The 24,746-nt window shown below is 39.5% G+C and overlaps 1 protein-coding gene across 2 annotated transcripts in view; it reads left to right on the top strand.

The window, feature by feature from the left end:
- The window catches only part of chd1 (chromodomain helicase DNA binding protein 1), a 32,240-nt gene extending 12,134 nt beyond the window's left edge, over window positions 1-20,106 (top strand). The window contains exons 14-36 of one of the 2 annotated variants that reach the window (XM_026297072.2): window positions 948-1,136; window positions 1,731-1,893; window positions 3,408-3,560; window positions 3,737-3,808; window positions 3,907-4,056; window positions 5,117-5,265; window positions 5,408-5,504; window positions 9,178-9,273; window positions 9,375-9,551; window positions 9,680-9,840; window positions 9,920-9,961; window positions 10,037-10,170; window positions 12,440-12,578; window positions 12,743-12,893; window positions 13,424-13,546; window positions 15,042-15,185; window positions 15,273-15,560; window positions 15,681-15,812; window positions 16,058-16,236; window positions 16,859-16,958; window positions 17,042-17,093; window positions 17,182-17,428; window positions 18,577-20,106. In XM_026297072.2, coding sequence (XP_026152857.1) covers window positions 948-1,136; window positions 1,731-1,893; window positions 3,408-3,560; window positions 3,737-3,808; window positions 3,907-4,056; window positions 5,117-5,265; window positions 5,408-5,504; window positions 9,178-9,273; window positions 9,375-9,551; window positions 9,680-9,840; window positions 9,920-9,961; window positions 10,037-10,170; window positions 12,440-12,578; window positions 12,743-12,893; window positions 13,424-13,546; window positions 15,042-15,185; window positions 15,273-15,560; window positions 15,681-15,812; window positions 16,058-16,236; window positions 16,859-16,958; window positions 17,042-17,093; window positions 17,182-17,428; window positions 18,577-18,841 — 3,403 coding nt within the window. In that variant the 3' untranslated portion in view covers window positions 18,842-20,106. The remainder of the gene's footprint in view (window positions 1-947; window positions 1,137-1,730; window positions 1,894-3,407; window positions 3,561-3,736; window positions 3,809-3,906; window positions 4,057-5,116; window positions 5,266-5,407; window positions 5,505-9,177; window positions 9,274-9,374; window positions 9,552-9,679; window positions 9,841-9,919; window positions 9,962-10,036; window positions 10,171-12,439; window positions 12,579-12,742; window positions 12,894-13,423; window positions 13,547-15,041; window positions 15,186-15,272; window positions 15,561-15,680; window positions 15,813-16,057; window positions 16,237-16,858; window positions 16,959-17,041; window positions 17,094-17,181; window positions 17,429-18,576) is intronic. The other variant, XM_026297073.1, reaches the window with a different exon arrangement.
- Window positions 20,107-24,746: the final 4,640 nt, after the last annotated feature.

Genomic DNA, 24,746 nt, shown 5'->3' with positions numbered 1-24,746 from the left:
TGCTTAATACAAATGTCAGGTGTGGTTACAGGTACAGCAGGCCACACTTTTCACCACAGCAATAACATGAGGTTGAGCATCAGATTTGAAAGTTTTACCAGGAAAAGTCGCCAATATGCTTTTCAGCTCACTGTTACGAATTGCCCTGATTTTATACATCAAAGTGAATTTCCAGGTCTTGGGAAATACTATTGCATATGTAAAAAAAAGATGTGTAAGAGATATTTGTGTCTCCAGGGACCTGTCTGAGAAAATGCCTCAAGTACTGTCAGTTGAGTCCATGTTTGTTCGGGCTGACATCCTCAAATTACAAACTGGTGTAAAGTTAGAAAGAACAGCGCTCTGATCTCTGTAACTCCTCATCTGTGCTTAAGGTGTCCACCTTGAAGTTACATTACCTCTTCTAACATAACGTTAAACTGTGACCCAAACCGTTTGGATACATCACATTAAAAAAATATAAAAAAAAGACAGTAGTGCTCTCATGCTGCATTGGTTTTTCTATTCTAGTTTTCTGCTCCTGTATACTGTCCTGATGAAACTGTCCTGGACAGTTTTAACTCTTAAAGGTCTATTATTTCAATGAAATTCTCTGACATGGAGAAACTCAGACATGTGAGAAAAAATTTAAAGGTAAATACTGCTTTGTTTTAAAGAGTCACAAGCTAACCCCTGTTTTAATATTTTTTATTTTACTAAAACATTTTATTTTCTCACAAAATTAAGTTACTAGGATATGGACAAAAAATCACAAAAAGCTTGTTACCGACCAATATTTAGAGGCTTGTTATACATTTCAAATTGTTTTTTTCTTTTTTTTTTTCCTTTTTACTGAACTGGTCTTTAGCAATAAGAGAGCACATTGAAAATGTCTTACTGTTTATATAGTATTATATCAGCTAAAGTAGGAATAAATGAGGAAATTTCTCTTTGTATCCTTTCTTAAGGTTTCACTCTTGGGAGCTATTTGAGGAGGAGCATGGTAAAGGCAGGGACTCAGGCTACACCAGTCTGCACAAAGAGCTGGAACCTTTTCTGCTTCGCAGAGTCAAGAAGGATGTGGAGAAGTCTCTTCCTGCTAAAGTGGAACAGATCCTCCGAGTGGAGATGAGTGCTATACAGAAACAGTATTACAAGTAAGAGCGGTTCACTACATTTTAATCAAAAAATTAATGTTTGACGTCTCATTATTATACACATGTATGTATACCACACACATTACTACTTGGTGAACAGTACTGTGCAGAACGTAGTAGAAAGTTTTTTTACATAACCATTATGAAAACCTGAACATCTGCTTATTTTTGTCCAGTGTATTTTCACTGTGGTTGGGCCTACAATTGTGCCTTGGCATTGTCTGTTGGATGAATGTGGTGCTGCTGAGAAAATGAAATATGAACCAGAAGCCCCAGTTTGCAGAATGATTAGGTGCTACTGTTGCACCAATGCAGACCTTTTTAAAATGAATAAATATCCTAAGATTTTTGACACAGAGATTTACATATATTTGTGTGTGTGTGCATATGTATGTATATGTATATGATACAAAGCGCTACCACCTTTCACACTCAGCTTCTTGGATGCAACAGTTTCTGTTCATATCCATTGAGGGTTATACAGAAGAGTTAATCATCGTGGATGTAGATAGTTGTAGAACTTCGTTGTAGACATTTTTGCATAGTTTAGAGAATATTATAGTCATGCAATGTGTGTGTTCTGTTTGTGATCAGATGGATCCTAACCAGGAACTACAAGGCTCTTAGTAAAGGTTCTAAAGGCAGCACGTCAGGTTTTCTGAACATCATGATGGAGCTAAAGAAGTGTTGTAACCACTGCTACCTTATTAAGCCCCCAGAGGATGACGAGTTCCTCAACAAAGCTGAAGCTTTACAGGTCTGTTAATTTTGTGTTTTTTGTATCCTGACAATGTTTTTGCACATGGAAGCATCAGATAATGTTAGAATCATTTTTACATTCCATTCCTGTGTTCAACAAGAACATGATATGCCAATTAGTGAGTGAATAAGAGAATAGTCTATATATAAGTCCGAAACATTTTTCTAAGGTTCTGTTTATTTACCACAGTTTTTCTAGCAAATGATTTTGAAGAATGGCTAAAATATGGGAGCAACAAACAAGACAAATCAAATGACAGAGGCCTTTATTTATTGCAAGACTTTCAGGGGAAAAAAATGTAACTGGCACCACTGTGGAATTCCTGGTTCACTGCTGTACAATACAAAAGCACTTTGGGCTGTACAAGGAGTTCATAGAGATGGAAATAAACATAAGATGAATTTTCACCTCTCTTTACCAAGTATCTTTATTACTTTAAATGCGTACTCTCACATTCTGAATGTGTCATTTTGAGTCATTAGGTATTTTGTTCAGCGATGTGTGGCTAAAGCACACTACAGTCAATAGAGAGACTCCATGAAATGCTACAAAAAAGTCCAGATCAGTATTATAGCAGACAAGTACAAAGAAATCATTCATCTGGACATCTAGACCAAATGCCCTATGATTGCCATGGTTTTTGACTTAAGGATCTGTACATGAACCTCACTGCAAACACAGAGATACAGTAATGCAGCATGTCCACAGTAACATGAGTATCGTAGTCTATCTTTTGCCATCCAGACACAACTCCTCAAAATGGTGGAATAGGGATGCATTAATGCAGAGGAGAAACAGAAGGGCAACCTGCCATTAATTTCCTTCAAGAGGTCAGGGTGTTTGTTTGCTACTTGTCGTGCTGCATCTATGAATGACAGTGTATCCAGCTACAAATACATCTCAGGTTTCTGTACTTTTCCTGAAAATGAATTGGTTGCCTACTTTACCCACTGGGGTCCAGTAGCCATTACACATTCAGCAGGTGGAGTAGTGGAGTAGCTCAGGAATTGGCTGTAGGGAGTCTTGTGTTCAGGTGCACTTATTCAATTTAAAATAAAACAAATTTTGCTAGAATTTTTGTAACCATGAACTGTGGGACATATTCACACTGGAATTGTTTTTAAGTTCTGATGAAATGTAAAAAAATGTTGTTTTTTTTTTTTTGTCATTTTCACTTGCTCCTGCAATTTCATGTAAAAAATCCCTAATACCATTACATAAACACATTTTAAGGAAAGTAGCTTTGAAGCAGCAGCAATCTTCCAAAAAACACAGATGCAGTAGGGTCTAATGCCTAAATATATATTATTACATATAATAAGTTGTCAGTCTGGACAGAGGTATGTCTTTCTCCTTCATTTTATTGTGGCCTACTTAACATACTAATTCTCCATAGACCACTGGTTGTTCTTGATTTATTTCAACAGCCTAAAAAGAAAAACTCTAGTTGAGCATTGTATTATTTAGAGAGGATACACCAATAACTGTTATGTCCTTTTCACTTCTTACAGCAATTAATTCGTAGTAGTGGGAAGCTAGTTCTATTGGACAAACTGCTGGTGCGACTGAAGGAGCGAGGCCACAGAGTTCTGATTTTCTCCCAGATGGTAAGGATGTTGGATATCTTGGCTGAATACCTGAGAAGCCGGCAGTTCCTCTTTCAGGTAGGTATTTACTGACCTTGCATGGTCATCATACACATTGTGCATATAGATATATTATACAAAAGCACTCCTGAAACATTGTTCCAGCTAATCAGAAACATCTAAACGTCTAATGCAATCTACATGTCTATTATAAATGGAATGGAATGTAATGTAATGGAATTTGAAATGTTTAGAGATTAGATGGCTCAATCAAAGGGGAGATGAGGAAGCAGGCACTGGATCATTTCAATGCTGAAGGCTCAGAGGTAAGTTCTGCTGTATGTTTTGGAAACAGTAAATACAGTTTGTTGCATGTGAGTAACCAAAACTGTTACATTCGGTGAACATCTGTTTGTGTTCACAGGATTTCTGCTTCTTGTTATCAACACGGGCTGGTGGTCTGGGTATCAACCTGGCTTCAGCCGACACAGTAGTCATCTTTGACTCGGATTGGAATCCACAAAATGATCTGCAGGCCCAGGCCAGAGCACACAGGATTGGACAGAAAAGACAGGTAGGCAACAACTGTATGAAAACTTTATTCATCTCAACTTTTTGTTTGTTGCAATTTGTAACTTATCTTTCCAAAGTTCCCGTTGAAATGTGTACCTCAACCTCCAGCACTCAGAGTTGGTGCTAGAGCCAAATTTTTATATTTTATACTTCTAGCTCACAGCTGATTCAACTTGCATACCTTCTAAGAAGTGGATTACCTTTCATCAACCAGCGAGCCACCACTGAGCCAGTTAATTACGTCAATGCATATATTCCAGTCAATCAAGTTCCCCTGCTTATTCAAAGTTAAAACTGGGACTCAGAAATTTTGTTATAAATAGTTCTCTGTTTTTCCAGCTTGATACCTGCAACTATGTCACTGACAAGCTGACTGATCAATAAGCACAGCATGAGCGCAAGAAGTGTTCGAAAGGGGTATAAAGATGCAAAAAGAAGAGCATTTTGGATGTCTTAATTGCTTGAGGCTAGGTAAAACCAGTGGTCATATGGCCATCATGGGATATTTTCTGGTGTGGCATTATACAAATTGGGCCAGTAGATCAATGTGGTCAGTAGATTTCCCATTGACGTGGGAAAGAAAAGAAAACCTAGGTCGAGTCAACTGAAATTGGTGCATAAATGACTGCGCATATATATATTATTTTGAGATATTTCAGTTGTTATACCATAGAGGTACCATATCGGCATGAAGAGGTACCAGAATGTAGGCAGTCAAAAACAGAGAAGTCTTGCAGGATCCAGCACAACTTAAGCCCTGCTTATTTGAATGTGACCTGTCTAAAAGTAATACGTTTTCTGCAACTTACTTGAACATGAGGCACTTAATAATCTTCTTTTCAGTCTGTAACTGAAACCTTACTCATCTCAGTTTTGCACAGCTGCATCTTGGACAACTAGATGTATCTAGACCCAGCTACTTGACAATTTCTAACTGCCAAGTATTTTTATAGTCATTTTTTAAATCAATTTTAACAATTAGTTAAATATATGTATTATATAGTTTCTGTTGAATATATGCAGTACATTGTAAATCTGACATATTGATCGTGGACTGGCAGGTGAATATCTACCGTCTGGTGACAAAGGGCTCAGTGGAGGAGGACATCATTGAGAGGGCAAAGAAGAAAATGGTACTGGACCACCTTGTCATTCAGAGGATGGATACCACAGGGAAAACTGTCCTCCATACTGGTGGTGCTCCCTCCAGGCAAGAAATACACACAACATTCTTCTGTTTGATCGACTCTCCTTTTTGTCTATTTCTCTTGAACTAAAATTTGTGTACTTGTCAACTACCTTATCTCAGTTAAGGTTTTTTTTTTTTTTTTTTTTTTTTTTCCCCCATGCAGTTCAGCACCATTCAATAAAGAGGAACTTTCTGCCATCTTGAAGTTTGGTGCTGAGGAACTATTCAAGGAGCAAGAGGGTGAGGAGCAGGAGCCTCAGGTATGTAGGTACTATCTTCCCTGAAAGTATTCAGGCAGTTATGTAATTTTTATTCTACAGACTCAGTGCTTCAGAAAATTTAATTTGAAAGAACTTAAATGATTCTACATTGAAGTGCCAAATCTCAGCTTTGAATTGCTTAAGTTTTACTGCAATCTTTAAAACACTGTTTTCGGTTTCAAAATAATCTGGACATATACAAATGAAATTAAATAAAGCCCTCAAATTTTATGTTTTACGGAAAATCCCCGACAGAGGTTTGTGACCTACTGACACCAGGTGAATGACATCGCCAGATGTTTTGTATCTTCTTTGGTGATGCTCTCCCAGGCCTTTAAAGCTGCAATTTTGCTCTTTCTTTCTTTTTCTTTTTTTTTTCTTTTTTTTTAATTTTTATTATTAAGGTGCAAGAATAGATGATACAGTGTACACCATGTATACAGGTAAAACATCTAATACATTATAGACAGAAAGACCGTTAACAGGGTGGAATAATGGGGAAAGGATATATGTGTGCTCTCTTTCCTGTTTTGGGGCCTCTCTGCCAATAGTCCAGTCTGGAATATTTGCTCAATCAAGTGACTGACTCGACTAGTCAAGGATATTTCAACTCTTCAGCCAAAAAATTAATAATAATAATTCAAATACCAGCAACATGTTGAGAAATCATTCTGTGTAATAAATGCATGAATGTCATCGCTTCCCAACTGAACAGCACCGGTGTCGGTTTTTCTGTAGCTTAGCCATTTCAGGCTAATTTAAGGAACTGAGACAACAATTCTAAAGTTGTTTTTTTTTTTTAAATAAATATCCTCTGGAAAATTTGAACTATATTCATTCAACACAGCCAAAATGGCTTGAAAATAAAAAACTGAATGGCACAAAATATCCCTAGGATTTCTTAAGGGTTAACTAGAAAATGCCATTTCTGAAAAAATTTCATTGGGATTGCTGGCTGCTGAAAAAAGCTTGAGGAGAACTGTATTGCTGGCTGCTCAACAGCTGAAGCATGTGGCCTGACAGTTTGTATAATGGAGAAGTATAAACTGTAGTGATAGATTTTTGTATGATGAGTCGATGAAGATTACATGTACAATATCTGAATAAGTAGGAGTTTTTCAGAAAAAAATAAAATCTAAACAGCATGTAAAAATAAAAATCTAAAAAGTCTGAACATGTCCTGGGAGCAGACATCATGGCTGACATTAAAATGTCCTCAGTTGGTGCCTGAAGCTGAATGCCAATAGCCAATGTTCATTTTAAGATTACACTGTGCACAATTATTAGGCAAGTGAGTATTTTGACTACTTGTCATTTTAATGCAAATTTTCCAACTCCAAGCTGTATAACTGCCTACTGGATTTCAGCATACAAGGTTATATGCATTTGTGTATTGAGGGAGGGTGTCGCCTTAGGAGACTAACAAATGACAAATGAAGGAGACCAACAAATGAAACCCAACCACCACTGAACAAGAAACATAAGTTGAACGCCAAGACTGGGCACATGGCTGGATCAGCAATGGGCATAGAGCTCCACTCCGACTCAGACACCAGCAAGGTGGAGGTGGGGTACTGGTATGGGCTGGAATTAAAGATGAGCTTGTTGGATCTTTGCGGGTGGAAGATAGACTCAAACTGAACTCCAAAACCTACTGTCAGTTTCTAGAAGGAACTCTCTTCAAACAGTGGTACAGGAAAAAGTCTGCATCTTTCAAGAAGACCATGATTTTTATGCAGGATAATGCTCCATCTCATGCATCGAAGTACTCTGCTGCATGACTAGCCAGTAAAGGCCTTAAAGATGAAAGAATAATGACATGGCCTCCTTCCTCACCTGACCTAAACCCTATTGAGAACTTATGGGCCTTTCTTAAACATGAGATTTATAGTGAAGGAAAACAGTACACCTCTCTGAATGGTGTCTGTGCATACACAGATATTCTTGTACAAAAGCCAAATCCTCACTTTCACTTCCTTAAATATTCAGGTTTGAAGTTTATAAATATTTTGGTTTGACCAAGAACACTGTTGTTAAATAATAAATCTAATTCTCAAAAATGCAACATGCCTAATAATTGTGCACAGTGTATGTTGCCGTTTCAGGGCTTTTATTTTGAGAAAATGCCATAAAAAGCTTTTATTTTGAAAGTTCTGTATGAGACTCATGGGACCTTATATTAGAATCTGGACTTTATTTTGAATATTCTTTATACTTTTATTATGAAAGAATGCAAAATAAAGGCTTTTATTTTGAAAGCGCAACATGCTGTGCAGCATTTAGATGACCCTCAAACTCGAGTCTTAAGTTTACATAGTCCCTATACTTTGGAACGGTATTTGAGTATTCATTATACTTTAGAAAGATACAGTGACTTCCTCTAAATACCTGCAGACTTTAACTGTCTTAAGTGTTGTCACATCCTGCTTGGAGAAGACAACATGGCTGAGAATGGTCCCCATGTGTAATACAAGTGGACATTAGGCAGCCAGTCAATCTAATTACCAACCACAGGCAGCTGTGGTCCCTGCTACTGCTTTGTGAGCTGTTACGGTGATGAGGGGGAGTGACAGTGACAAAGCACTTGGGCAGCTGTGGCTCAGGATGTAGAGTAGGTCGACCATGAGCCAGAGGGTTCCCTGGTCCACAGGCCGAAGTGTCTTTGGGCAGGATACTTGAACCTCAAGTTCTGTGTATGAATGTGTGAGCGAGTGAATGGGCAAATAGTGTAAAAGCGCTTAGAGTACACTTGAGTGTAGAAAGCGTTATGCAAGTATAAGACCATTTACATTACTACTGTAAGGCAGGCATAGTACAGGAAAAGCTGAGAAAACTTCACCTCATAAAATGGACTATAAACTGTAACACCTATCAAAATAATTCCTTCACTAACAGAGCCAGGAGGCTTCAACGGAAAGACGGAAACATTTTGTGAAGATATTCCAAAAAATGAAGAATTGCTGGCGAGTTGGGAGGTAGAGCAGGTTGACCACGAGCCAGAGGGTTGGCTCACCAGAGCCAGATCTTCTGGACCTCTTTTATAATGGGAGTGAATGAGAGATTGAGCAGTAACTCTCTGTGGTTATGGTCACATAGGTAGAAAAACCATAGGTCCTATGAAAATGAGAATAGCATCACCTGAAAGAAGACAAATTTCTCTACTACTTTCATATATAAATTGTTTATGAAAGCTAAAAGTTGCCAGAAGAAAAAAAAGAAAACAGACAAAAAATTTGAATAAAGCCGAAAGGGAAAAGCTAGAGTGTGTGATGTCACTGGCATCACACTCTCTCTGAGCATTCTGCTCCCATACACACCAATGATGGGCCAGAGAAGCAGCTGCAGTGGACGAGTCACCTCACTGAGCTGCAGGACTGAATGATACAGGAGGTCCTTCATCAAATACATTCATTGCCAACTATTTTGAAATGTCTTTTACTCTTACGCTTTTCCTGTGACTTATGTGTATATTTACAGTCATTTTGTTGAGTAGTCGCTAGCGTTGGATGACACTCTTGACTCAATTGAATATAATACTGTACTGTCAAAAAGTTAAGTTTACGTTCACACTAAACATACAGAGCTACATATGCTGAATTGCATGTGTATAATCTCACTTTTTTATATATATAATATAACAGAGTAGCATGTTACAGTCTGTTCTGCTCTCTAGGAAATGGACATTGATGAGATCCTCAAAAGAGCTGAGACTAGGGAGAATGACCCTGGACCCTCCACAGTGGGAGAAGAACTTCTGTCTCAATTCAAGGTATAAAAAAAAGTATTCTTTCAGAAACTGTCAAAACGGTATGAAAAAAAAAAATCCTAACTTATAGTAGAACAAATTAACTTCTGAGTGGACTTCTGCAGGTAGCCAATTTCTCAATGATGGAGGATGAAGAACTAGACATAGACTCTGAGCGTAGTCAGCGAAGCTGGGACGAAATTATTCCAGAAGAACAGAGGAGGAGGATGGAGGAGGAAGAGAGACAGAAGGAACTGGAAGAAATCTACATGCTGCCACGCATGAGAAATTGTGCCAAACAGGTAGACAAGTAGTCATGCCAAATATAATAATTCATGTTGAGGTTTTTAGCTTTCATATATTTTGTGTAATGGGTTCTTAATAAACCTCTGAGATTTTTTTTTTTTTTTTTTTTTTGGTGTGTTAACAGATAAACTTTAATGCTAGTGAGGGCCGGCAAAGCAGGACCAGGAGATACTCAGGGTCTGACAGTGACTCTGCCTCAGACCGAAAGAGGCCAAAGAAACGAGGACGGCCTCGGACCATTCCACGAGAAAATATCAAGGGTTTCAGTGATGCTGAAATTCGAAGGTGATTATATCAACAACTATTTTGTAATTTGTATGTGTTGACTGACTGTTTACTTAGTCCTCCTGTCACCATCTTACAGGTTTGTCAAGAGCTACAAAAAATTTGGAGGACCACTGGAAAGGTAAGCTGCATTAAATTTGCTTTGGTAACCACGACATGCCACAGAGTCAGCTCAACATATATATTCCTCCATCAGGTTGGATGCTATTGCTCGTGATGCTGAACTTGTGGATAAGTCTGAACATGACCTAAAGCGCTTGGCAGAAACTGTTCACAATGGCTGTGTGAGAACACTTCGAGAAAACCCTTGTGGACCGGAGAAGAACTCAGGTAACTAAAACTTTTTTTTGCGTGGAGGTAGGTGGAGGGCAGATACATTTGTTTAATGTAATTTGACATGGATGAATAAATTTTGTATTGCACTTCTTGTTATGCCTGACCTATGTTATCCATAGGCTAATTTAGACTGTAATTAGTGTAATTAGAAATGCAACTTATACACCGAAGCGACTTTTAGTCCGGATAATGCGGTAATCTGCTCGTGTGGCAGTAAAATTGAGTTCACTGCCCCTGACTGTGCACATGGCATTGAAGTAATTAGTAGTAATGAAATCATTTCCTTAAAATCTCCTGTGGTGGAATTTTCTCCTAAATTCTGTATGACCAAATACTTTTTATTTCAAAATGTATTAAAGCATTGAGAGCTCTATGGAAATGGTAGAGAAGCATGCAAGACTGATATTTCTACTGATGAAAGCCACACTACCCAAAGTAAGCTGAATGCCATCCCTTGCTATCAGACCAGGTTTTCCCAAGAAGGTTGCCCATTTGTCTGTGAAGCCCACATTGTTTGGTGGACCAGCAGTTCTCAGTGGCTGCAATGAGCCCATTAGACTTTGCATCTTTTTTTTAAAACAATAAAGTGCACTTCAGTGTACAAGCTGTGCAAAAACAAGTGCAGGTAATGCAAATATGAAAATAAAGACTCAAGTCACTGTATCTGGGTATTAGTGGCTGCAGTGAGCCTGTTTATTGCAAAAAACTTGAGTGGCTTACCGACATGACAGGGGTGTAAGATCTTTAAGTGTCTCTTCAGTTTCTTAGCTTTCATACTGTCCACTGCCACAGAGTTTTGAGACACAAAACAGAATGGCAAATCATCAGTCACATTGGCTGTCATTGTCTTGTTAGTTTTGGAAGCGTCATGTTTTGTTTTTTTTCCTCACCCGGTGACTTATTTGTCCACTGTCCAAACCTACACGTGTCTAGTCAGTGAGAAACCGAGGCTGGCGAGAAATCATAATGGCAGGGGATTAGTTGTTGTACATCCCTAAAATGAGGTTTTTTTTTGTGCTCACACACCAAACAGTAGTTCCACCTGCTACATGTTCTGACATGGAGAAAACTATAAATGCAACATCTTTTAGGCAAAGTTACACACTGACTCGCCACACCCACTAAAGGGGCTTGGCAAGCTGGTTTTTGTTCATATGTGCAGAGTTACACTTCTAATTGAATGATTCTTGCGATTTTCTCTCAAGAGAATTCTCTCTCTGGGCACAGATGTCTTTGTCTCTGTCACCTCTCTTCACAGACAGGTAAATAAAACAACCTGAATCTCAGTGACTACTTGCCTCAAAGACATGAGAAATATATGCATAGAAAGCTTGAAATGCCTTCTTTTAAATGAAACAATTCCATTTGAAAACAAATAATCTTTTTATGTAATCCGTATGAAAGTAAGGAGCGGAACGATTTCTCCTGTCTCACCTCATTATAGCTAATGTGATCCCACCTCGTACTGAGCACACTGATCATATGGAAATAATCTGAAGAAAGCCAGGTGATTATGTACATGCCCCCAAGAAATGGCATAAAATGTCAAGCTTATAGAATTTACTTACTTTTTCTGCACATTTGGATGATGGCACGCTACAGGGGGGAAGAAGCATTTTGGATGGTTCTGGACAGATGACAGTTTACATTCTCGCCAGAGGAATAATAACTTAAATGATGAACGTTGCATCTGCATTGCTTTGCATTGTAGTATGTCAGCCACAATCCTGACTGAAAGGCTCACTATGCAGCTCATTATGTGAGTCTTTGTCTTCTCAGGTGAATCACATGATTATTCATGATCAGGCACGCCTCCTTGCATATGCCCTTCCTTCAAAAAAGTGTCTTAGAAAATTTAAATCGGTATATTTTTTTCTGTGAACAAATGAACAAGATGATTTTCACATTACTGTGAAGTAAACACTTTAGGCTACAAGATGCAGTTCGCAAAAGTCTTGTGAACCAATCTGTGTTTTATGACCTTATTTCAATTGTAGTTTTTCACTAACCATGCATAAACACTGTTTTCTCAAAAACACAATCATGTATAAACTTGCTGCTCACATATTATTGTAGTCCAGTTTGTGCTGATTGCAGTGTTAAAAGACTTTAGCCATTAATATGTTTAAAAGCAACTGAAAAAAGCACAAATTGTCAGGGCATGTCAAAACCAGTCCAGGGCTCCAAAACACCCTTAGACCCCAGAGGGTTAAAGCATGAAACTTAAATAAATTGCTTATTAATTTACTTGTTTGGTCATCAGGAGGCAGAAGAGGGAAGGTGAAAGGCCCTACATTCAGGATCTCTGGAGTCCAGGTCAATGCCAAGCTTGTTATCTCTCATGAAGAAGAGCTGGCTCCACTCCACAAGGCCATTCCTGCTGACCCTGAGGAAAGAAAGAAGTAAAGCTCCCAATACACCAAATTATTTTTGTTAGACATGATTGAAATATCTTTTGCTATCTCTGACATCCATTGAGTTCATGGCAAATAGTCTCATTATTCTACATCACGCACCCCTATATCTAAATTTAACCAATTTATATGTCTTTATTGTACTTGAATAGGTATATGATTCCATGCCACTCAAAGGCAGCACACTTTGACATTGAGTGGGGGAAAGAGGACGACTCCAGCCTCCTCATAGGAATCTATGAGTATGGCTATGGCAGCTGGGAAATGATCAAGATGGACCCAGACCTCAATCTTACACACAAAGTTAGTTCAGGCACACTACATTTACAATATCTTTGATTATCAGGAGTTCATGTACTGTATATTACTGTCTTAGCTCTATTGTAGATCAGGTATTGTGTTTACAATAGTCTGTTGGACCAGCCAGTTGCTTCTTCAAATACAGATGCAAAGACAAACTAATGTATGGGGTGTGAAGCATTTGCCTGCATATTTTATACATAAGAAAATATATATGCGTTTATATATATATTTATATACAGCATATAAATATAAAGAAAATCAAATGACTGTGATTGTAGCTAACGGGCTATTTATAGCCAACTGAAATGTTGGATTTTAAATCTTTGGCCACCACAATTAATCTCATCCTCAGCCTGTTTATATTGTTTATTTGATACCCTTTATAAACATAATGTTACTGTTATCAGTAACATTATAGGATAACAGTTTTTATTATTGATGTTTACCGTTCTTTATTATAATGGTTCATGGCATTGTTCAAAAAGATTAAGATTGAAAAAAGACAATAAAGCTGACCATCTGTCAATCAGCTCCTACCAGATGACCCTGATAAGAAGCCACAGGCCAAACAGCTACAGACCCGAGCAGACTACCTCATCAAGTTACTGAGCAAGGACCTGGCCAAAAAAGAAGCGCAGAAGCAAGCAGGGACAGTAAGTCTTTGAGGACTACTACATGTGAGGCTTCCTTTGCACATTATGTAAGGCTGCACAATATGGGGAAAATAATCACATTTTGTGTGGTTTGCATTGTCTGGTGTGGATTCAGTAAACACCCTTGCGGACCAAAACAACCACACTGAGGAGGTTGTCGCGATCTGAATTGTCCAACAATCTCTGGTGCAGTCCTCCTGGTGAAAAAGCGTAGTGAATTCGAGGATTTGAGGGCTTTGAGGCTTAATGCACGCCACCACCTGCGTTATTTTGTTATCAACACATTGCTTTCCAGCCTTAGCCGTGTTTCATTTTCAAACTTTATGATTTGCCTAAAGTGGAAATGCAAGCAATGTAATAAATAGGTCAACAGGGCGACGACCGACTCGTGTAGGTTAATCTCCATCATGAAAATAAATTTACGAACTCACATGATTAGGACCAGAGCAAACGAACTAAGGTGTGGAAACACTGTTAATGGATAGACCAGAGCAGGAAACGGGCCAATACAACATTACCCTTCTAAATTTGGACTCAGTTACAGAATAAGACTTTGTTCTTTTCAGTCATACCTTTACTTTTTTTTAGTTGGCGTATCAGCAACAGTTCAGTGCTGAAGCATACATACAGGATGGTGACCTCTGCAACATTTCACCTCTGTAGAATCAAGTGCCTCCATATCTGAAGTTTGTTTTTTATCAGTGCACCACTTCATGAGAAATATCTTAAAGAAGGCCAACTTCTGGTCTAGAGTCCTGTCAATTACAGACTTTCTTAGAATCTTGTCTGAATCCAGAGCCTTCTCATGTTTAATTACAATGTTTTCAGCACCTTGGATAATACATATAAGCATTGAAAATGTGCACAAATATACAAAATAAATTGTCTCCCTATTGATTTAATTCAGGACAAACCATTTAAATAGATCAAAACAGGACAATCCTACATATATTTGAGCTCCTACATCAGAATAGGTAATTTTCCAATACAATAGGAACAACACATGATATAGGTTTATGTTGATTTGTGAAAACAAATAACTAACTTAAGCTGATGGAGCACCAGCAACTGAGATTTTTAAAAGTTAATTTTAGTAGTGTAAACAGCTTTTGACATGGAAAAAAATATAATTGGACCTACAGTGGAGTCTGGGCTACCTACATGACTTCAAAACAGATCAAACTCAAATATCAAAATTTGCAGTAGTCTGGGGTCTGTTCCTCAGTGGGGTAATTCCTAAAACTGATTCTGATTGATCCCAAAGTGCCTTAATTTTACTTTGACACTAGTGTTATCTCTTGCCTGATAACATTTGGGTTTGCTTTTGCTGTAGCCATTTTCAGTATAACTAGCAGCACCAAAGTGACTTAACAATCATTCGTCCCTACCACTCTCACTAACTAGCATGCTTATATGTAATTTTCATAATTGATATGGAGGGATTAAAAAATGCATGTCTACCAGACTATGCCATACCTTTTTTGTATGTATGTAGGCCAATTCACGGAAGAGGAAACCAAGAAGTAAAAAGAGCAAAACTCTGAAACCCATGAAGACAGATGAAGGGATAAAGAGCCCTTCCTCAGATCACCCATCAGAAAAGAGATCAGATGATGAGGATGACATTGAAGAGGAAAAGGTACATTAAAATGCTAGTGGCACTGTTTTATGTGGTGTAGCATGAAATTGTTTCCTTTTCAGAATTTTACATTGATGTTATTTTCAGGAGTTGACACCTGCTAAGCCACCAAGTAGACGGAGCCACACAGACAGGGTGGCAACTGAGGAGGAGGAGGAGGAGGAAGAAGAAGAGGAAGAGGATGATGAGGATCCTGACCAGGAGGAAGTTTCTTCATCAGGGGAGAGGGAGATCAAAGAAAAAGAAATCAAAAAAGAAGGCAAAAAGGAGAAGAAGGAAGAAAGTTGGGACAATAAAGAGACTAAGGAGCCCAAAGAGAAAAAAGAAACAAAAACATCGGAGGCTGTACATAAACAGGAGGAGAGCAAGGAAAAGGTGAAATAACTGAGATCTTCTAGTACTGTTGAATAAAGTGTTGATTGATTTAAAGTAATTATAGAAGGAAAATTGAAAAGGAAAAAATTTGAGAAATTAATTCTGAAATCCTTTCATTAGACTGACTTAAAGACTGAAGTACGCGAACGAACAAAGAAAGCCTCAGACATGCCAGTCCACATAACAGCAAGTGGAGAGAATGTGCCACTATCTGAGGAATCTGAGGAACTAGACCAGAGGACCTTCAGTGTGGTATGTTCCAGTGACAATTGAATCTAGTTAAATGTTCAGGTAATGGCAATGCATTGTCTGTTTGTAAGTGTTCTGTAGTGTGGGATATTTATACTGTGACTTTTTTAAAGTTGTGTCATGGACTGATGCAATGATGTCAATGACATCAGTTACCATCAGTGATATTCTTCTAATATGTTGTATCAGATTGGTTTCTCAACTTGTGGTTTGGAGTTATTGTAATTCATTTTGTTTACACGTTGCAGTGTAAAGAGAGGATGCGGCCTGTAAAAGCAGCTCTGAAGCAGCTGGACAGACCAGAAAAAGGACTGTCGGAGCGAGAGCAACTTGAGCATACAAGACAGTGCCTCATAAAGATCGGAGATCACATCACTGAGTGTCTGAAGGAATATTCAAATCCTGACCAGATCAAACAGTGGAGAAAGTTAGTATACGATGTCTGTTACAATGGTTTTGTTGCATATCCTTTAACAGCAGCTTATCCGAGGTTGGGTCACAGTAGCATCCAGTTCACAAGAGCAGTCCAGAGGTCTGTATTTCTCATCAGTGATTTCTAATTCCTCCTGGGGAACTCCAAAGTGTTCCCAGGCTAGATGGCATATTATTTTTGACATGTGCTGCTTCCAACCCAGGCCCTTGTATGAGTGGCCCAATAAGTGTCATGGGATAGGCCCAGTAAAACCTTAGGAGGCACATATAACAAAAATATCCACACAAAGCATAAGTTCCGAACAAATAACACAGATGTAACCTGAATCACTGAATCCTGCATTGCCCAGTAGCTGTTCTGTTGGTGTTTGCATAAATGAACAAAGATGAAAATAGCTTTGAGTGTGTAGGAAAGCACTGCTTAAGTCCATTCCAACGTTGAATCTCCAAAACAGAAATGGTGAGGCACATTTTACAAGCTGATTTTGTGGGACTGGGTTTCTGAAGCTATCCAAAACTCTGACAAGCAGTTCTGATGTAGGATGCTTGTTCCCTGAGACATGCATCTTTTTTATGGTGCCGTACATGTACTAAAGCTGTTGGTGGTTGTCTTACAGAAACCTGTGGATATTTGTCTCCAAATTCACCGAGTTCGATGCTAGAAAACTACATAAACTGTATAAGCATGCAATCAAGAAAAGACTAGAGAATGCCCAGGTATGTGAAGGCCCTACATTAACATCACTTATAGTATGACTTCCTGTACTGACATTAGAAATCTGTGATTATTGTTGTTCTAGGCAATGGCGCAGAACACTAGAAGTATAAATACCCATGGCTATAAACATGCAGGTAAAGTCAGTTTCTCTCTGTTATACATAGAAAATTAGATGATATGCTTATCAACATGTAATGAATTATTTATGATTCTTGTCCCTAGATATTGAAAGGGTGAAGGACAACTCTCAACAGGACGAAAGTAGTAGGGACAGCTACAGCTCAGATAGGCATCAGTCTTCAGGTCAACATCATGAAGGCACCATCACCAAGGAGAGACACAGCTCAGAAACACACAGAAAGACTGCAGGGGGAGAGTCCAGGAAAAGGACGTACTCCTCCTTCAGCAATGGCAAAGACCACCGAGACCGAGACCACTACAGACCAGACAGCAGAGAGAGACAGGACAGGTAAGGGCGAAATTGCTCCTAACAGGAACATAATAAAATTGTTACTGTCTAGTTATCAACCATTTGATGTCACCCAACCAATTTCAAGCTTGTTAACACCAATGAATTTAAAAGCTATTTTATCATTTGATATATTATTGCTGGTTTAAAAAGAAATCCTGTGGTATAAGTTGATCTGAATACACTTGCTTTGGCTCACATCTTCCTGTTAAATGTTTTTAGCAAACATTATCCAAACAGAGGGAATATTTCATTTTGTACACCATGGTTTCAAGAGCATGTGGTGTGAGCAGTAGGAAAGTACAGGTGGGATTGAGTTAAACTCAGCTACCTGCTAATGAAGGAAAATATTCCCAATGCAACAGTTGAATTAATTAATTTGTCAGGGACCATGAATGAACATGAATGCCATACAAAGAGGAATGACGCTTTAGCTGTAGCTCATTTTTATCAGTGTGATCATCATGCGGATCTGCTGGAGCCTATCCCAGCTCTCTTTGGGTGAAAGGCAGGGGTCCACCCTGGACAGGTCACCAGTCCATCACAGGGCCACATAGAGACAAACAACCTCACACACTCACACTCACTCCTATGGGCAATTTAGAGTCACCAATCAACCTGACATACATGTTTTTGGACTGTGGGAGGAAACCAGAGTACCTGGAGAAAACCCACACAAGCACAGGGAGAACATGCAGACTCCACACAGAAAGGTCCTTGATGGGTTTCAAACCAGAAGTTTTCTTGCTGTGAGGCAACACTGTTAACCAGTAAACCAGAAATCCACCTATACATACTCTGCGAGAAATTTGTTCTCTCTCCCAGGGTTGCAAGAAAAAAATGACATAATTTTTTCTTGCACCCCAACTATCTACTGTATTATAGTTTCTGTCAGATTCCTACAATGCTTAGCGTGCGTGACGTAAGCTGCAGAGGGATGGACCTCCCAGGACCTCGGCAGTTGAGTTTCTCGTGGAGTATGAAAGAACACAGTTCGTTCTCGCCACCTTGAGAAAACGAACAAATGTCAGTGTACTTGAAGTTGGTACAGAGTATTGGTACAATATAGCATTGAACATGTTCTGTTGTTGACTGTCATATTTGCCTTGTGGCTCAGTCATGCTGATTGTGTGTGTGTGTATGTGCAGATATCACAGTGACAGTAAGCACAGGAAGCTGGAGGAATTTCGCACCAGCAGAGACGTTCGGCTGGATTTGAAAGATTATTCCCATTCAGATCACCGCTCTTCCTATCGCTATCACTCAGACTGGCAGACAGAGCAACGAGCTTCAGCCAGCGGACCTCGCTCTCCCCGAGACCAGCGCTCACCCATGGGACACCGGTCACCTTTCGACTATTCATCAGACCACAAGAGCACACCTGAACAGATCTGGAGCAGCCGCAAGACATAACAGGACCTACATGGGTCTGCTAGTAGCAGCCATAGACTCAGCAACACAGCAAATGCCTTACAGGGGCTGTTGACTCCAACTTGAAGCTGTTTGAAGCACTGTGTACCAGTCAGTTCAGCATGGCTGTCATCTCCTTGCTTCAGCTGAAGCTCATCTCGGGAATCTGTGAGAAGAACGAGTGTGGTTCAAACCAGGTATTAGATTAACAAAAAAGTCAAAGCATATTTTTATATTTAAGAGTTTAAAGGTGCGTTGTTGTGTAGGCTTAACAGCATTCAGCACATTTTTTTTATATAATTTTTTTTTTTTTTTACTCTGGAAACACAACAATTGACCCCGAGTGCTGCCTCATGTTCCTACAAACCCATGACACTGGATCTTGTATTTGACTGTCCTCTATGTTTGTGTGTCTCTTATCATGCTTAATGTGATCATGTAGCTTATTTAAGTGTTATCTTGATTAGAAATCAGTTGCCACATAAATCACATTACATGCTGATGTAAAGGTTGAATCCAGTTCAATCATGTTAATCACCTGAAGTACCTCATTTAGAGAATTTTCATTTCCTGTGCAGGTTCCCCCATGCATACATTATTTAATATCATATCTAAGAATAACCTGCATTATTTTGCTTGGGTTTTTTGTTTTGTATTGTGATTTTTTTTTTTTTTTTGTTTTGTTTTGTTTTTAATAATACTATTGTAAATTTTGTAAAATAGTAAGTAAATCGGTGGTCTTTTTCCTCAGGCTTTTTGGATTTGTTATGACTCTACTTTTTCCCATCTACTCAGGCTTTTTGGTCATTCTACAGTTGAATTTTATGTATAATAGCTCTTTCATAATAATGCTTTCAGAATGTAACTTTTGGTAAAGGGAAAGTTCTTTAATGATAACTCAGTTTTATTCACTAAAAACATTTGTCTCCATGTGTCAATCGGTGAGTTGGAAGGAACTGACTTTTGTAATCTGTGTGAAGAAAGACAGTTGTCTTTCAATAGAAGCACCTGCTAAATCTTAAATAAACTTTTTACATTTTGTTTTCTTTACTTTTAATTTGATTTTTTTAATGTAGGCAATAACATCGTTTCTATGCAGCCAAGAATATTTTGTAAACCACCAAGCTAAATGAAGTCACTGTTACAGTTCACACTGTTGTACATAACACTTCCTCTATATTTCAAAATGAATTTACACTGAAAGTGCATGGATTTTTATGAACTCTTTTATATAGTTGTTTATGAAGCCATTAAAATCAATCACCGTACTCACTTGTACCAGCCCTTCAAAAAAAGTGTCAAGTTTTTGATTCTGCCTGAAATTGACCGTTTTTGGATCTTGAGTTACAGTACACTCAAGCTATCACAAGCAAAGTTCTAGTCAATATGTTAACACACAATCACTGAAAATAATTTAGAATTTGTTTTTTTAACTGCACATGAACAGAAACAGAACCTTGTCTTCAGTGGGGCTCCCTGTGGGGTCAACTTAAAAGGCACTGCTCAATGAACAAAAAACAATCAAACATACTGACCATATAAATGTTTTCTAAAGAAGCCAGGTACTAGCGAAATTAAAATCCTGTGACTTTACATCAATGTGTATTGTGCTGCATATTTGTCTTGCAAAAGATTGTTTCCTCAGGAAGCGTCTTTGTTTCAACGTTCAACGAAGTTTCATCATGGAGTTAAGATTCCATCACCAAAATAACACGTTCATTTATCATTGTCTTAGGGAGAACAGTGAAATGTATGAAGAACTCTGTCACTGATATTGAAACTGTTCTTCTCTGCACTGGTTTCAGCTCTAATACACTAATTCCAATACCTAAAGTTTGATTTGATCTGAACATAGTCAATAGCTCAGGCTTATAGAATTTTATTACATAATGACCAAATTCAGTAAAAAAAGAGACTAAAATTAGTGCTTTCTGCTGCATTGTCCAGCCTGAAATTTAGTCACATATTATCTAAAGGCTACTATCAGTAGTTACAGGGAGGAAAGTGAAAATTGCAAACTGAACGGCAGTGTTACCCTAGTTAATAATTCTTCTGTATTTTTTGTGACTTAGTGTCAATACTTGTCAAATGGTCAGTTTTAGTCTTACGTTGTTGTAGTTGCGGACTGGTATGTGGTGTTTCTTCACAATAAGTAAATAGGTATAATAATGACTTACTCTGAAGAAATTAATAAATCCTCATATTAAAATCCACAAAATATACTTGGTTATTTATCCTTTATTACTGACACTTTGAAATAGTAACATAATAACCTAATGCACTCAGTTTTGCATTAGACAATCAATCCAGTTCAATCTGAAGAGCAAACTTTGTTCTGACACTCCTTGGCGCTGGTGTGGCCAAGTTGTATACGCATGAAGCTGATTTTGTCAGGATCAAACAGACACTGCGTGTGTCCCTGTGGTGGTGCAAAGGTATGTCTTTGTAAAACCTGAACATTTGCAAAATTTGTAATGGAATAACTGAAGCCAAATGAAGTGGTAGTTCAGTGTGCATTTGTTAAGACGTGTTAGATCACAAACAGGACATTCTGTCACTATGAAATTAAACCCTTTAATAACACCAGAAACAAGTCCGACTTAACACCGACAATCCTAACCAGACTCTCACTCTGATCATATAGGGACTGGGCTCCAGACTCCCAGAGCACCCCCACAGGGGTCTCCGACGGACACGGTGAAATCTCAATTCTCCACAAAACAAATGTGGACTGGCCCCTCAAGGAAATGGGACGCTTGACACTGAGGCTTCAAAGCTTTTATATCTTTGCTAAGCATTATGATGCAGCAATTCCACAGCCGAGCACCTCAGCTGAAACCTACCCTGCTGACCCTTCTGGTACTGTAATCAATTCAATTCAATTCAATTCAGTTCAATTCAATTCAGTTTTATTTGTATAGCGCCAAATCACAATTCAATCATCTCAAGGCACTTTACAAAAAACAAAAAAACCCCACAAATCCATTATGAACAAGCACTTGGTGACAGAGGAGAGGGAAAGCTCCCTTTAATGGAAGAAAAAACTTACAGCGGCGGCCAACTGCCTTGACTGGCTGGGGTGATAGAGGAGAGAGAAAAGAACAGCAACAATAAACAACAAATAGACACTGCAAGGTGGTGGGGCCTGTAACTGCACATCAGCGATATACAGCTCCAGGACCAGGGACACCTGCAGAAGGTACAGAGAGAGGGAGAGAGCACAAGATTAGTGACATTCAGTGGTGGAATATACATGTGAGGTCAAGGAGAGGAAGCTAAGCTAAAAACCTTTCTTTTTAGTGTGGCATATAACATATGACCTGACTAGACCTGACAGCGTTTTATCCAAACCGATCTATCTGCACTCAGTTTCCTCTAATATTAATTTTTAACTTTTTATAATTATTTATTTTTTCTTTTTTTTTTTTTTTTAAAACTGTTTTGTCACTACTTTTGTCCAGTTGGGGGAGACAATCGGACTCACGGTCAGTACTCTAAGTTGATTAGGTTGGGAACCTTCGATCTAAAGCCAATTGGGTCAGGGACTCAGGGGTTAGGAACCCAGGCGCTTTAGTGTTATCCTTAGAATACGGGTCTAAACAGCTGTAGACTTAAATAAGGGGTTTGGAACCTCCAGCTGTAGTCTTGATCCTAGACGTAAGAGTCTGGGACTCAGGATCGTCTCCGCAGATAGTCTGTGTTGAGGTACTTTTAGTCCATCAGGGATGGGACAAACTGAAAGTAGGGGACCCACAAATATGGGTCAGCGTGGTCCGATAGTCGATATCATAAGGGGCAAATATGGTGACAAAGCGGTGGCATGCCTTTTTACTTTTATTCTTGCTTATGTATTTTTAACCTGTCTTTTATTTCTGTAAAGCACTTTGAATTACTCTGTGTATGAATTGTGCTATATAAATAAACTTGCCTTGCCTTGCCTTGCCTTGCCTTGCCTGAGTGCACCGATGATCCTCAGGCAGTCTAGGCCTATAGCAGCATAACTAAGGGATGGTTCAGGGTTGCCTGAAGCCAGCCCTAACTATAAGCTTTGTCAAAGAGGAAGGTTTTAAGTCTAGCCTTAAAAGTACAGAGTGTCTGCCTCCTGAACCCAGGCTGGGAGCTGGTTCCACAGGAGAGGAGCTTGATAGCAAGAACATGCATTTCAGATATTTGGTCTCCCATCAATTATTTCCTAGAGGAGAAAACGGAAGCAGGAGGGAGTCCAGTTCGGGGACCACAGGATTTTATCTCTGCTTTTTGCAGATGATGTTATCCTGTTGGCTCCATCGAGCCAGGACCTTCAGTGTGCACTGGGGCAGTTTCCAACTGAGTGTGAAGCGGCGGGGATGAGAATCAGTACCTCCAAGTCCGAGGCCATGATCCTCAATTGGAAACAGGTGGCCTGCCTGTCAGGGGAGAGACCCTGCCTCAGGTGGACACTCTACGCTCAGCCCTTGACCAAGTGATAAAAATCGATGGTCACCGGGTGCGCCCTGAAGTCACACTCACATACCCACATTTTGTAATTAGGGATAGGCTATATTGGGTGAGTGGTGATGCCCAAACTGATACAGTGAACACCCAGTTGGTGGTGCAAAAGAGCCGATGTGAGGTGGTTTTCCAGTCGGCTTATTAAAACCCAATGGCTGTTCACATGGGGTATAATAAAACGCTCCACCGGATTATGGGCCAATTCTATTGGCCCGACATTCGGTCAGACGTGCGCTGGTGGTGCACCGCTTGCCCAGAGTGCCAGCAGGTCAACCCAGCGGCCATTCTGAGAGCACCTCTGTGGCTGCTACGGCTAGTGGAGCTGCTGTTTGAGCAAGTTGCAGGAGCGGTTCATTGATGTGTTCTTCCCGCTGCTGGTTTGCACAAACGAACAGTTCTGGCAGAATTGCAGTCGATGCTAGAGATGGTGGTGATAGAAGAATCCCACAGTGCATGGTGCAGCCCCATCAGTCTTGTGGCCAAGAAGGATGGGTCGGTGCGCTTCTGTGTGGATTACCATAAAGTGAGTGGGATTTCACAGTTTGACGCCTACCCCATGCCACGGGTTGACGACCTGCTTGACCGACTTGGCATGGCTTGCTTTTTCATGACACTGGATTTGATGAACGACTACTGGCAGATTCCCTTGTTGCCAGAGTCCCAAGAGAAAACAGCCTTCTCCACTCCGTACGGGTTGTACCAGTTCATCACATTTCTGTTCGGGTTGTTCGTTGCCACCACCACATTCCAGCGCCTCATGGACCAGGTGCTGTGGCGACACCAGGTGTATGCAACCACGTACCAGGATGATGTAATCATCCACAGCGACACCTGGGCGGAGCATGTGCGGCAGGTGGCCACGGTACTCGTCCCTGAGGCAGGCGGGGCTCACCGCCAACCCGCGGAGTGTGCAGTTGGAAGAAGGGAGGTACAGTATCTGGGGTACCCCTTGGGGAGGGGTTAGGTACAGCCCCAAATAGCCAAGACCTCAGTGATTGCAAGAGAAGAGAAGAAGAGAAGCTAGTATAGGAGAAATATGATCTCTCTTGCTAGTTCCTGTCAGAACTCTGGCTGCAGCATTCTGGAGGCTGGAGGCTTTTTATGGAGTTACTGGGATATCCTGATAGGTGACTTGTTTTATGTGTGAATTAAAGAACATATAACTCCAAGGTTTTTCACAGTATTGCTGGAGGCCAGGGCTATGCCATCTAAATTAGCCATTTTATTAGAAAAGCTGCTTCTGATGTTTTTAGGCCCAAATACAATAACTTCTGTTTTCACTGAATTTAAAATTAGAAAGTTACTGGTCATCCAGGCCTTTATGTCAGTTAGACATGCTTGAAGTCTGGTTAACTGGTTTGTGTCATCAGGTTTCATAAACAGATACAGCTGAGTGCTCCCTAATAAGTTTGTGTAA

The sequence above is a fragment of the Mastacembelus armatus genome, chromosome 12 (assembly GCF_900324485.2).
Source record: "Mastacembelus armatus chromosome 12, fMasArm1.2, whole genome shotgun sequence".
In the NCBI taxonomy this organism is placed as follows: Eukaryota; Metazoa; Chordata; class Actinopteri; order Synbranchiformes; family Mastacembelidae; genus Mastacembelus; species Mastacembelus armatus.
The sequence above is the reverse complement of the archived record's forward strand: the minus strand, read 5'-3'. Positions and strand labels throughout refer to the sequence as shown.